At 38.2% G+C, this 14087-nt stretch overlaps 2 protein-coding genes across 2 annotated transcripts; both read left to right on the top strand.

The window, feature by feature from the left end:
• LOC106718106 (actin, cytoplasmic A3a) lies at nucleotides 1-2248 on the top strand. The gene is made up of 3 exons (XM_045679586.1): nucleotides 1-98; nucleotides 749-1109; nucleotides 1202-2248. Exons 2-3 carry the CDS (start codon nucleotides 760-762, stop codon nucleotides 1980-1982), a joined length of 1131 nt encoding a protein of 376 aa, XP_045535542.1. The 5' UTR covers nucleotides 1-98; nucleotides 749-759; the 3' UTR covers nucleotides 1983-2248.
• Nucleotides 2249-9171: 6923 nt separating this feature from the next.
• On the top strand, nucleotides 9172-11085 carry LOC106718107 (actin-5C). Its single transcript, XM_045679565.1, has 3 exons — nucleotides 9172-9278; nucleotides 9788-10148; nucleotides 10241-11085. The coding sequence occupies exons 2-3, from the start codon at nucleotides 9799-9801 to the stop codon at nucleotides 11019-11021; spliced, it is 1131 nt and encodes a 376-aa protein (XP_045535521.1). The 5' UTR covers nucleotides 9172-9278; nucleotides 9788-9798; the 3' UTR covers nucleotides 11022-11085.
• The last annotated feature ends 3002 nt before the right edge of the window (nucleotides 11086-14087 follow it).

Below are 14087 nucleotides of genomic sequence, written 5' to 3'. Positions count from 1 at the left end.
AAGTTTATCCTCGCTCGTCGTTCCTCATTTAGTGAGGTGCGCTGGAACCGACAACCGGTCTCGTTTTATAGTTCCTATATTTAAATTTTATATAAAAAGTAAGTTTTTATTTGTTTCATATTATTTAATAATAATAAGAAGGTTTTTTTGTTTCAAAGAATTAATAACAGTGTTGGAAAGTTTTGCAACAATACGGTTTGTAATTGTGATTTTTCATGGTCTTTACGTAATTCGGAACGGTTACGTAATGATAATTCAGTGAAGTGAAACAATTGTTTTTTTAGTTTATCAGTCGGACGGTTTTAACTTCATTAAATTTGTTTACAACTCAGTAAAAATTCTTTATTGTAATATATTAAATTGACATGCATGTGATACACATTTTTTGCGAAATATTTACGTTTTGAATGATTACTTTTTTAATACCAAGTGATAAAAGTAGAACAAAACCAAACGCAATTACTTTTTCGTGATTTTCGTTGAATTTTATGTATCTATATATATATTTTAACTATCACGCCATAGAACTCGACTAGTTTGCTTATCTCTTGTGATAAGATATGCGGAATTTTTCCAATTTAGGCGAATCATAGTGTGATAAGTTAATCTACTTTATTCAATTTCATTAATCTGTTTCTATGCAACTGAAACAAATATTTATCACATTTTTTAATAAAAGTTTTATAAATTATTGCTATTCTTATTCTCATTATTTTCGTTTCTAATAAGATAATAACTTTGTTTGCAGACTAATTCAACATGTGCGACGAGGAAGTAGCCGCGTTGGTGGTGGACAACGGATCCGGTATGTGCAAGGCCGGGTTCGCGGGCGACGATGCGCCACGCGCCGTCTTCCCCTCGATCGTGGGCAGGCCGCGCCACCAGGGCGTCATGGTCGGCATGGGACAGAAGGACTCGTACGTCGGCGACGAGGCCCAGAGCAAGAGAGGTATCCTCACGCTCAAGTACCCCATCGAGCACGGCATCGTCACCAACTGGGACGACATGGAGAAGATCTGGCATCACACCTTCTACAACGAGTTGCGAGTCGCGCCCGAGGAGCACCCCGTGCTGCTCACGGAGGCCCCCCTCAACCCCAAGGCTAACAGGTACTGGTTTAAAAGCGATTCTTCACTTCTTGTTCATTTGATTTATGCCACACCATAAACTTTGTTATCTAACCTTAACCTATTTATTCCAGAGAGAAGATGACACAGATCATGTTCGAGACCTTCAACACGCCCGCCATGTACGTAGCCATCCAGGCCGTGCTATCTCTGTACGCGTCCGGTCGTACCACCGGTATCGTGCTGGACTCTGGTGACGGCGTCTCTCACACGGTGCCCATCTATGAGGGCTACGCTCTGCCACACGCCATCCTCCGTCTGGACCTGGCCGGCCGCGACCTCACCGACTATTTGATGAAGATCCTCACAGAGCGCGGTTACTCATTCACCACAACGGCCGAGAGAGAAATCGTCCGTGACATCAAGGAGAAGCTGTGCTACGTCGCCCTCGACTTCGAGCAGGAGATGGCCACCGCCGCCTCCAGCAGCTCCCTCGAGAAGTCCTACGAATTACCTGACGGACAGGTCATTACTATCGGCAACGAGAGGTTCCGTTGCCCGGAGGCTCTCTTCCAGCCCTCGTTCCTGGGTATGGAGGCCAACGGCATCCACGAGACGACGTACAATTCGATCATGAAGTGCGACGTCGACATCCGTAAGGACTTGTACGCCAACACTGTGTTGTCCGGCGGCACCACCATGTACCCCGGCATCGCCGACCGTATGCAGAAGGAGATCACCGCACTGGCTCCTTCCACCATGAAGATCAAGATCATCGCGCCCCCGGAGAGGAAGTACTCCGTATGGATCGGAGGATCCATCCTGGCTTCCCTCTCGACCTTCCAGCAGATGTGGATCTCGAAACAGGAATACGACGAGTCCGGCCCCTCAATCGTGCACAGGAAGTGCTTCTAATTCTAATCGCCCAATGAGACTATTCCTAATGATGCCCTGCACATAGACCGCGATCGGGCTCAAACTACGCTTGTAATATATTATTGTAAGAGCAGTATTTAAATAGGTCGTAAGGTAACGTAATATGCATATTACGTAAACAAGGCGGATAGCTTTTGCTTCCGTTGTTGACAAATGACTTTTTGATTAATTTATTAAGCGTTACTAACCTCATCATTTTTAATAAAAAAATTATTTATATACCGGTATAAATATGTAGTTTTCTTGTCGCACCCAAGATGTTCCGTTGTGTCTGTAGAGTGAGAGGTGTCTGTACCGTTTGGGACGGTCTCTGACACACAAACGGTTCACAAAACTCATCATATTTTAGCACATGGTGATATCGAAGCGTGACCACGGTCCGTTTTTATTAATTCATATGCATTCATTATAATTATACAGTGCTGATAAACATCTGACTAATTACAATGTTACTATGTTATATACAATTAAATAGATTAAAATAATTTTAATAAACTTGATTAATTATGACACAGTTAAAGGTCATCGCCCTAAGATACAAGGGCAATGCAAAGACATTTTTGTTTTTGACCACTACTACCCCATGAAAAAACTATCCTTATGTTGCTATCTCTATATTTGCAAAAAAAATCAAGCATGCATCCTGCATAAAATCCACATTAATAATAGAGAGGTAAAAAAAACATGATTTGGATTTCACATTTTTTTTTTTGAGGCTTCGAAATTCGAATATTAAAACTGTGATGACATTTTTTTTACAAAAGTAACAAACTTAAATTTTTAAGTCATGATTCATACAATTCTTGATAATATGTGATTCATCGACACTGGTTAAAGATAAATACTGCTGCGTATACATTGAGTAATCGTTGGAATTTAATCTACAACAGATTAAAAATTAAAAAGGTAAAAAATTAAAAGGTTCATTAAAAAATATTATAGCTTTTTAAAAACACGTTCAGTGGCACTGACTCATCTGGCGAGTTAACTTTCATATAGAAAAATCGTAGTGGAAAGTGTTAATTTCAATATTTTAAAAATACGTAGATTTTTTTTAATTTTTTTTATGAAATTTTACCTTACAAATTAATTACTGTAATTTAGTCAATTATGTATACTAATCATGTGATGGATTGAAAATCTAGACTATCCCTATTATAAGCTAATTTGTATTATAATTAAAATATTTTGGTGTTGAATATAATAATCACTTATTGGTTTACGACGGTTTTATTTGGCTATTTAGAGCAATATACAGGACAATATTTAATTTTCCTTTAATAAACAAAACATATAACGAATGACAACATCCTTATTAAGAGCAATTTATGTTTGGTTTTCCGTAATTGCATTTAGAATTAACTAATTATTATTCTATTTTACGATTTTAAAATAAGGCAGAAGGTAAAAAAATTACAATTAAAATTTATCGCCGAAATTGCTAACTAGGGATTTGAAAAAATACAACCCGGGATGTACATACACATTTACCTTTTTCGGTCCCAAAAAACAGTCGCAATAAATACGGACTGTAAACTGTCCTCGTATTTCGCTTTGACAGAGTATAGCGTTTTTATTCCATGACTCAACAGAGACTAACGTTTTTACAAGGAACCTCAAAGGGCTATGGTTTCTAGGTACTAACATGTACCTGTTTTATGTGCATTTAATATTGCTAATGGCTCATCGTTGGGCGCGACGGTCGCCATTGCGGTACTGCACCCATTCTTTAACACTACTAGCTGCTAATACCCAGTTTACATTATTCCAGCCCAGCGGGCGAATTCAGCGCTGGATTAAAACTGGAAAATTGTAAACCTAAACACAGCCACATTATGTATTCCAGTATAGTTGATGTGTTCTATTGACTAGTTTAGATACAGCGCTTAATTCCATCGCTGGACTGTAATTATATAAACTAAGCATAATTTCTTTTAAGTTTTATCAAGTATTTAAGTAGGTGTCTGTTGGATTTAACGAGATGTAATTTCCTAGTTTTTCTGTGACGAAAAATTTCAACGCTATGCTTTCTAAAGATGTTCTCTTAAAAAGATATAGATATACGTTAGTTTTGAACGCAATATGCATTTATAATGTATTCTATCTTTACAACTCGATGTATTTGCATAATTTAATATTTATCAAGTCATTTAGAATGATCGTCGTACTTTCGCTCGTACATAATGTGCGTATTTTTATATGTATATAAAAGTGAATGTAAACTTTTTACATGTGAATGTCCATCTCTCTTCGCACATCTTAAAAACTGTGAAATTAATTAGTTTAATTCACACTCTACATATCTTAACAGCATTAACGGTTCTAGCTTTACTAACGCCCTGGGTGAGGTTTCTAAGGCGCTCTCTTTTTTTACCTTTTGTTACCTTGGGTGAAACTACATAATTCGCAGACCATAATTGGCGCCCCTTTCTGTCCAGCGCCCTGGGTGTTCGCCCAACCGCGCCCTACTTTAAATCCGGCCCTGCTTAACAGTTTAAAGTATTATAACGGCGATATTTCCAAAATGTATTTATTTACGTTCACACTTAGCTGTATTAGACGTAGTAGGTATATCGTTTGAATTTTTTACATAAAATAAAAGAAATAACTAATTTCTTGACGTTTCATGTAAAATGATGCATAAACAACATCAAAAATATGCTCAAACTGATATTATATGTATTTATATATTTGTTGGAAAGGTACCAATGTTTGCAAAAAAAAGAAATTATTTAAATTCGAAATCACGTATGTTTTTTTCGTATTATTTTCTGCAACTATCCGCTACAAATGATAGAAATGTTTAACACACACTCCATCGTTGATAACATTACGTTTTCAATGCAACTATAAATATTTTCGTTATTCGAACACGCGATACGGAAATAGCTTATCTATTTCTATTTGGTCTGGATAGTGGGAACGGGGTTTTATAATTAGCAGGAACACGCCCACATCGTCTGCGTTACGTCTAGTCAACGTGACGTCATGATGCAACGATACTGTTTACGATTCGTAAATAGGTCATAACTAACATGACGTAACGTAACTACGTAGCGAGAGAAAACATACAAATTATGTATCTGAGTATGAAATCGATTATTATAATAGCAATCGATTTTCAAGAATTATTTATTTCAGAATTTAGAAATTCAGACTTCATCAAACTTTCATCTAACCAGTGTGTCCCAGAGAACAGTCCTTTTTCCTTTACCACGGTTTTCTTACATCTTATATATAAAATTCTCGTGTTCGTTCCCAATGTTCGTTCGAACAATGTTCGTTCCCGTACTCCTCCGAAACGGCTTGACCGATTCTCATGAAATTTTGTGAGCATATTCAGTAGGTCTGAGAATCGGCAAACACTTTTTTTTTTCATTAACCCCCCCCCCCCCCCATTTAGTTTTTTTTAACTGCGTGCGGACGGAGTCGCTGGCGACAGCTAGTAATATATACAATATATATAATCTTTTCCAATAGAGTGAGGATGGGAAGGGGACGTGGTTTGACGGACGTATAGGAAGGGGATATAACCTCTTTTTGACGACCATTCGTCTGTCTATTAAAGGTAGGTAAAGCATCTGTAATTTTTTAACTTATTACAGATGTGTGGCCAGCGAGTATTCGCTATTTTTAGTCAAGATCACTTTTTCATTTGCCGCTTTCTACTGTAAAAACTTTGTTGTGGCTGGACGCCACGAAGAAACGCATATGTTAGGTTAAGTTAGATTTACCTAGGCTCAAGTACGACTAAGGTTTTTGTTTAATTGATTAGCATGTAACGATAGTTGAAGAGTGCGTATAAGATGAAAATTAGATTAGAACATTTCGATAGTACCTATAAACAGTTCAAGCTTTAATAAAAAATACCATAAACATGATTATATATGCATGTAATGCAAAATTCTGAAAATAACTCCCCCGCGTAGATATATATAAAAATACACGTTAGCTAACGAAGGGGCCACCGGAGTGGCGCGAGACGCGAGGGTCAAGGGCGCAGCGCGCGGGCGACGATCGATTCCCGCCACTCGCCGCCTCCCCGCACCCGCGCCAACGTGAACGCTCCGGCCAGCACGACTAGACGTAGCTGGAATTGCAATTTATTTATTCAAGCACGAATATCTAAGTACACACGTAGTTTAATAATTTGCTATCTCGAAGCGCATAGACTCACTGCTTATTACTTATGCTTTTCTACTTAAGCTCGTCTTACAACTACAATCATAACTTAAATTTAAGAAACAGGTAGATACATAATACATTGACGATAATAAACTTTTTTTCTTACTGCAATAGACGAATTTAAAAACAATTTTATGTCTAAATATTTTTTAACTTCTGATTAGAGTACCTGTTTTTCACGGATTAAATATTATTATTATTACAAAACCGAACCATAATCACGCAACCAAACAGGTTCTAAAAATAGAGAACAACGAAAGCAAAAACGGAACGTGTTTAAAAATGCAGTCCTAAGTTTTTTGTTGCCTCCCCAAGGGCACAGAAATACAATGCATACAGCCATCCATGTCCCGACTACAAAATAAATATTATGGCAAGTGTCGTCAAGGCGTCGCCGCTCGCCGCACACCAGCGCCATCGAAGATAATGCACATGTTAATGACTCAGTTCAACAACTTGATATGTTATTCTGTCGCCGAATACATTTTACAATACAATAGCGTTTATTATAATTCTACGGTTGTATTGTATGTAGTTTCCTCCGTGAGTCATCAAGTGATCTATCGATTGAACGGAAACCAAAGTTACTCTTTTCTCTTTATTTTTTTTTTAATAAGTATCACAAGATCCTGTCTATTTATTATGTTACTGTTTCATTTATATGAAAAAACTTGTAGTTTACAAATTCATAACTTGTTTTTTTTAACTTATTTAAAAACTTCATTTATTTTCATTCCTTAATTTGTCATACAACATGGGTATTTAACACAGAAGCCGTGGCCAATGAGTCCAAATAACCGTCGCTAAATTATGACCGGATGTTGTACCATATGTTTTTTTCGGATGTTTACCTACAACCAACCCCCTCTCCTATATCCTAAGCAAACTCTGCTTATGAATTCATTGTTCAATAGTTGTGAGAATAATCCTTACTTTATTTTCAAATCTTTTACCCAAAGAAAGGGATTCGAAATTCTATCCTTCACATTCACATTGGAAACGGTTTTCTATGTAATTTGCTATTATTTAGTCTACTGTTGCAACAAAATACCCGCCCTTGTTTGAAAACAGACAATAGCCGGTGTTGCTCGTCTAATAAATTACAATTTATTATGATATTTTCATAGAAATTGATAGTTTACGTATGGATGTTTGGTATTATTGCTCTAATGACATTCAGGTCTTCGATTACTTCCCGATTCCGTTCAGTTTGCACGATGTTTAACGTAACGTTTGGATATAGTTTATCCAAAGTCCCTGACCTCACATGACGGACTTAACATTCGGAAAAGGAGGTCGTAGTTGTCTCTGGGTCCCCACGGTCCGTAACAGGGCCTAATTTTGACTCATCATTTGAGTGGCGGTCGTAGTCTCGTAGTACGCATGCGCAACTCAAGCCGTGAGTCAGACCTGCATGATTCGACGCAGACAATTCCAGCCGTTCAATATCCGATAAATGCTTCGTGGATTATTCATCTAAAATGTTACAACTTACAACATAAAACGTAAACACTATACATAACAAAGTCAACAATGATTACAAATTCACAGTATCTCTGAAGTAGTAAATTTGTTTTTCTTTTAGTCGACGGTTTTACACCTAAAAGGTCGCCACCTACTGGTATAAAGCTTTACCTTTGGGGTTAAAATGCAAAGTTCTTTTTTTTATTTTTATATTACTTTTTGATGAACTACGTACATAACGTATCTATCTGTATTTCTTAGCTATATTTTAAGAATTTGCCTAATTTTGAAGTAAAGTAAATGCAGTTATCTGGCGCAGGTACACTAGTGTCACATGATTACAATCAAGATCACTGCTGACTGCAGATGAGGCAAGCAATATCTACTATCTGAACAAAATAAAAAGTACGATAACGCCTCTGTAGTCCCCACACGACCGCTACATTCATAATATAATTATCTTATAACACAACCTCACTTCAACTCTATTTTTTGAAAGAAATATCGTATTGAATGAATCGTTTTGTTACTAGATACAAACACAAACGAAAAATTTTTGTACATGTTTGAGTGCGCTACGTATACGTACAGTGACCGTTGTCGTATTGTCCAATCAGAACTCAGGATTTTCCCTATACCCATATATGGTAAAACCGACGGTTGCGGCGAGTAGGGAGGTCGGTGGAGTCCACTCATGAAAAAAACATTCTAATTTTAAAAGGATATTTATGACATATGTCAACAAATGCTGTTAGTAGCGATATTTGATACCTTCATTCTAAATTATCTATTTAGAAGCTCTGTTATATTTTAAAATTATTTAACAGCTATTGGGGTCTTCTGGGCAGATTGTAGCGCGGCGGTGGCGAACTGCTAGTGGAGCGGATCGACCTCCGCATATCGAGCGAGCGACTGCCACAAACCGGCCGGCATTTCTTGCAAACCGTTGATCACTCAAGTATTGTTTTTTGTTCTCACTAAGTTTGGTAAGCTATTTTTGCTTCTTCAAAATTTATAATGACGTTGACTTTTATCTTATAAGGAATTTACATTGTATTTAGTAATAAAAAATGACGTCCTCAATACAATAAGGGTACCAATATTTTTTGTAAGTAAAAAAAACTATTAAGCAGTTGGGAACTTTTGTTATTAATTAAGATGTTAGGTAAGCTAATATTTAGGTTGATAAAATGTTGCTGATTTAAATTATTTTTTAAATAAATTAACGATCGAAATTTGCATTTTTTAATTAAATCGAGAATAACTGCGCGGTTTTTGCCTTGTTGGGATCAGGGATTTTAATATGAGTGAGGCAGTGCAGACTCGGGGTCTCGTTATCAAGCTGCGTGCTATCAGGGCGGCGAGGGTCGGGGGCGGCGGAGGGGACGCGCAGGCTCCCTGCGGCGCAATACCATATATGGTCATGAAAACTCACAATTTGTCTGATTGGTGGAGAGCTCGCCGCGGTCGCGGGTAGGGGAGCCCCGATAACCAACCTCATATATACTCGGTTTGCCTCGATCGCCGACATTCCACGTAGTGTGCTCGAGTTGTAGCGTTGTGCAGCAGAACCGAGGCTGTGCAATAGCGATATAATTTATTTATTTAATAGGACTTTAATTTAAAGTAAGTTGATGCATTTGTGGTATTTAGTGATTGTGAATATTATTGTGCTTGTGATAAAGCAATTAGTGCGATAATATAAGTGTGTGGGTCAGTGACTCGGGGTTTGGGTCCGTGCGGGCCGCATGCTGTTCCCCGGGATGCCGGTTGCGGTAGGGCGTGGTTCAGGCATACATTGAACTTACAAAATGTTCAAGTTGTTTTTGATTGTGATACAATACAACAATATATTAAGCGGCATTAGACAGCTTATTCAATAATATTACGAGAAGTTGTATGTCGACCACGCCACGTACCCACGCCTCGTGGCTTCTCATTAGACCCAGCCTTATTTGGTTCGATTTGCGACTTCGCCTACCTTCTTAACGGGGAACAAAATGGCAGCCTGCTCGCCCACTGCGAAATAGACCTACACTTTTAGATGTTTGATAATCTTTAAAACTACTTCGGAATATTTTATAGACATATCATTACTTTAATTTTTTTTAATTTGGTTGTAACTTTGTTTGCAGACTAATTCAACATGTGCGACGAGGAAGTAGCCGCGTTGGTGGTGGACAACGGATCCGGTATGTGCAAGGCCGGGTTCGCGGGCGACGATGCGCCACGCGCCGTCTTCCCCTCGATCGTGGGCAGGCCGCGCCACCAGGGCGTCATGGTCGGCATGGGACAGAAGGACTCGTACGTCGGCGACGAGGCCCAGAGCAAGAGAGGTATCCTCACGCTCAAGTACCCCATCGAGCACGGCATCGTCACCAACTGGGACGACATGGAGAAGATCTGGCACCACACCTTCTATAACGAGTTGCGAGTCGCGCCCGAGGAGCACCCCGTGCTGCTCACGGAGGCCCCCCTCAACCCCAAGGCTAACAGGTACTGGTTTAAAAGCGATTCTTCTCTTCTTGTTCATTTGATTTATGCCACACCATAGACATTGTTGTCTAACCTTTACCTATTTATTCCAGAGAGAAGATGACACAGATCATGTTTGAGACCTTCAACACGCCCGCCATGTACGTAGCCATCCAGGCCGTGCTATCTCTGTACGCGTCCGGTCGTACCACTGGTATCGTGCTGGACTCTGGTGACGGCGTCTCTCACACGGTGCCCATCTATGAGGGCTACGCTCTGCCACACGCCATCCTCCGTCTGGACCTGGCCGGCCGCGACCTCACCGACTATTTGATGAAGATCCTCACAGAGCGCGGTTACTCATTCACCACAACGGCCGAGAGAGAAATCGTCCGTGACATCAAGGAGAAGCTGTGCTATGTCGCCCTCGACTTTGAGCAGGAGATGGCCACCGCCGCCTCCAGCAGCTCCCTCGAGAAGTCCTACGAATTACCTGACGGACAGGTCATTACCATTGGTAATGAGCGATTCCGTTGCCCTGAAGCCCTATTCCAACCCTCATTCTTGGGTATGGAAGCTTGCGGCATCCACGAGACAACGTACAACTCGATCATGAAGTGCGACGTCGACATCCGTAAGGACTTGTACGCCAACACTGTGTTGTCCGGCGGCACCACCATGTACCCCGGCATCGCCGACCGCATGCAGAAGGAGATCACCGCGCTGGCTCCTTCCACCATGAAGATCAAGATCATCGCGCCCCCGGAGAGGAAGTACTCCGTATGGATCGGAGGATCCATCCTGGCTTCCCTCTCGACCTTCCAGCAGATGTGGATCTCGAAGCAGGAATACGACGAGTCCGGCCCCTCGATTGTGCACAGGAAGTGCTTCTAAGCGCGCTGCGCCCCCCGCGCCCCCGCAGCAGCCCGCGGCCCGGCCGGACCCGCGGCCGGCTGCTCAACTCAGGCTTGTAATCTCCGTTAATTTAATTGTACGTAAGATATTATTATGTAATTAAATCGTAATAGTGACGGCAGGACGGAGCGCGGCGCCGCGGGCGCGCCTCGACCGCCGGCCTCTCGGTACTGCACTCGCCAAAGGATCTTTTTGTAATCTCATGAATGATGATTGTATGTGCTGAAACGGATAAGACTACTTTCTTACTAGGTCATTTATAAATTATAAAAGATAGAAAAATACATAAAAAAATCCGTAAAATTGAATCCGAAGTTTTATTTCCCCTTTGAAACGATGTTTACCTAATGTGCAGGGAGTTCGACGCTCGACATTGACCTACGTACAGAAATAGGGTAACCGTGTGATGGAATCCTAGAGGCGTAACGTAGCGATCTAAAAATATTCAAAGCTGTGAAATTCGCAATACTTTTATTGGGAGAGAACAGCATAGTATGTAAGATGTAAAGACTGCTTGTAAAATAAATTTGATTTAAAATGACACGGATCTTACTTTCGCCTTAACTTTCCAAAAATTCTTGTTTTGACTGTGTTCAGCATAATTCTACGATGAGAATCAAATTTCTCGAACTTGCGTTCACTCTACACCTTTTGCTACAATATCGCATAATTATTTAAACTGATTAACATTTCATCAAGATTCAATAGACAATTTGTGCGCAAGCGTAAGCTTTTGTCGTACCTTTTCAATGCATGCAAAAAGATAATGCAAATTCATACCAGCCTATATAGATTCATACCTTTCTCTTAGATCAATGCACTGTGGGGAACTTCAAGTAGGTAATGCCGTAATAGGAAACAGCTTTCGGTTCCACATTCTTTCCGAACTTTCATGAGACTTGAGATATTTATTTTGTGAAATTTGAATAAAATTATACAATTGAAAGGATTTAAAAAATTGATAATCCATGAAACGAGGAGTTATATTTTGTGGACATTGAAAATCGAAAATTTCACTTTAGGTTCCGATACAAATAACTACAGTAACTAGATCTAATTTTCAACTTGACTTTTGTTGCTTGGTATTACGTGCCTTTCTTTTGCTGTTTTTAGTTTAGAGATTAGGGTAGAAATCTGCATATACATCAATTACTTAAAAAAAAACCTTAGTTTATCTATATATATAAAAGAAAGTCATGTTAGTTACACTATTTATAACTCAAGATAGGTCGAACTGATTTAGCTGAAAATTGATGGGGAGGTAGCTTAGAACTAGGAGACGGACATAGGAACTTTTTTAATCTTGTGTGCATTTTTTTTATTCCGCGCGGACGGATTCGCGGGTAAAAGCTAGTTATAAATAATATTGAAACAATATAAATAGTTTTGCAGTTTTATTGACGACATCACAATCATACCACAATTAAGTTTAAGCGACGTTAAAATATGTTAGTTACAAAATCTTTCAAATTAATAAAAAAAAAAAAAAATACATTAGCGGTCGACATATAAAATGTTAGTGCGATAGTCCCGCAGGAAAATAAAACAGCCAGCTGCCTAAATCAAAGGTCTTAACAATCGTGATTTCATTTACCTGCGCCAAAATTGGACACAATCGAAATAAAAAATCTTATATATTTGAATACTTATATACGAAATTGGATGGAACTATAGAGCATTAGCAACTAATATTGAATAACGGACTTAATTATTAAGCATCTTCCTACTAAAAAAAAACGTATTTATTTGGAACACAAAATATTAGCAAATTGCTGGATAAAAGCTCATAAGTGAATTTATTTAAAATAAATGGACAGTTTCAATAAAACATATGATAAATATTGGTAACTTGATTTATACATACTATAATAATTATTAGGTTATTGTTGCAGACGGAATTTGAATAAGCAAAGCTACCCACAGATAAATATGTCGTGTACAAAAGATCAACAGAAATTCTTGTTTAAAATCAAAACTAGAAATCGAATAAAAATAAAACTAGAAAGCGAATAAAATTAGAAAGACAGTCAAGAAAACCAATAAATATTTGTTAACGATGTTTTGAAAAGTGCAAAATTAGTGCCAAAATAAGCACTCCCGCCGACAACCCAAAGAGGGTTAGACAGAATTTACTAATTAAAAAAAAGGGTTAAACAATATAATAATCTAAAAACTAATAAGATCTCGAATTAGCGACGTTGGGATCCATCTAAAGCAGAAATTCCCAAACTTTCTTTTCTCGTAGGCCTCTTTAAAAATTTAATAGGTTAAGTTGAATCCCTGCCTTCGTTTCTTCAACTTTATTGCGACCCCGCCGTCTTCCTTGTACTCCAGGGGTCCATCTAGATTACTTTGGGAATAACTGTTCTAAAATTTCTAAAGGCTACATTAGTTTTTGAGACTTATAGTGAACATAAAACAATTAAACTAAATTGGGCATAAAATTCATTAACCTCTATATGGACTAGCTCCTCACTAAAATTAAAATAACTTATATCTAACACGGGACTTGGACAAGTTAATATTTTTATACACAGTTTGACACATACTTAATGTCAATAAGATTTTCATGTACAAAATTGAAGGCAGAATTACCTTTGCAAGTATAATGGTTCAGCTGATTATTAAAATAAAATTTAGGTAAACAATTTTCATACATTAGGATCTGGATTTCCTCATATGTACAGTTTGAATGACCACTTTAAGTTTTTTTTAAGTACAACAATCTTGTACTATTATTATAAGCGATATGCAAAATGGATTATTAAACAAATAGAAAACATGTGTAGCTAAAATTTTAATAACCTTTGTAGAAAAAGTTGTGATAAATTATATTTTTATACTTTAAAGTAGTTAATGGTACTCGATTTTTTCCTTGATAAATACAGAGTAATTTACGAATGAAAACCAGTGGAATCGTTGGTTTTGTTTAAATGAATAAAAAAAATACTTTTTAGTGTTAAATGTATTTTATAAAATTATTTATATACAATGACATGATTTTAACACACCACATGATGCGCTAATTACATCGTCCGTGACAAA

The sequence above is a fragment of the Papilio machaon genome, chromosome 10 (genome assembly GCF_912999745.1).
Source record: "Papilio machaon chromosome 10, ilPapMach1.1, whole genome shotgun sequence".
In the NCBI taxonomy this organism is placed as follows: Eukaryota; Metazoa; Arthropoda; class Insecta; order Lepidoptera; family Papilionidae; genus Papilio; species Papilio machaon.
The sequence above is the reverse complement of the archived record's forward strand: the minus strand, read 5'-3'. Positions and strand labels throughout refer to the sequence as shown.

Coding starts and splice junctions, on each gene's coding strand:
- LOC106718106 (XM_045679586.1), top strand. CDS start 760: ATGTGCGACGAGGAAGTAGCCGCGTTGGTGGTGGACAACGGATCCGGT. Junction 1,110..1,201: donor CTCAACCCCAAGGCTAACAG/GTACTGGTTTAA, acceptor TATTTATTCCAG/AGAGAAGATGACACAGATCA.
- LOC106718107 (XM_045679565.1), top strand. CDS start 9,799: ATGTGCGACGAGGAAGTAGCCGCGTTGGTGGTGGACAACGGATCCGGT. Junction 10,149..10,240: donor CTCAACCCCAAGGCTAACAG/GTACTGGTTTAA, acceptor TATTTATTCCAG/AGAGAAGATGACACAGATCA.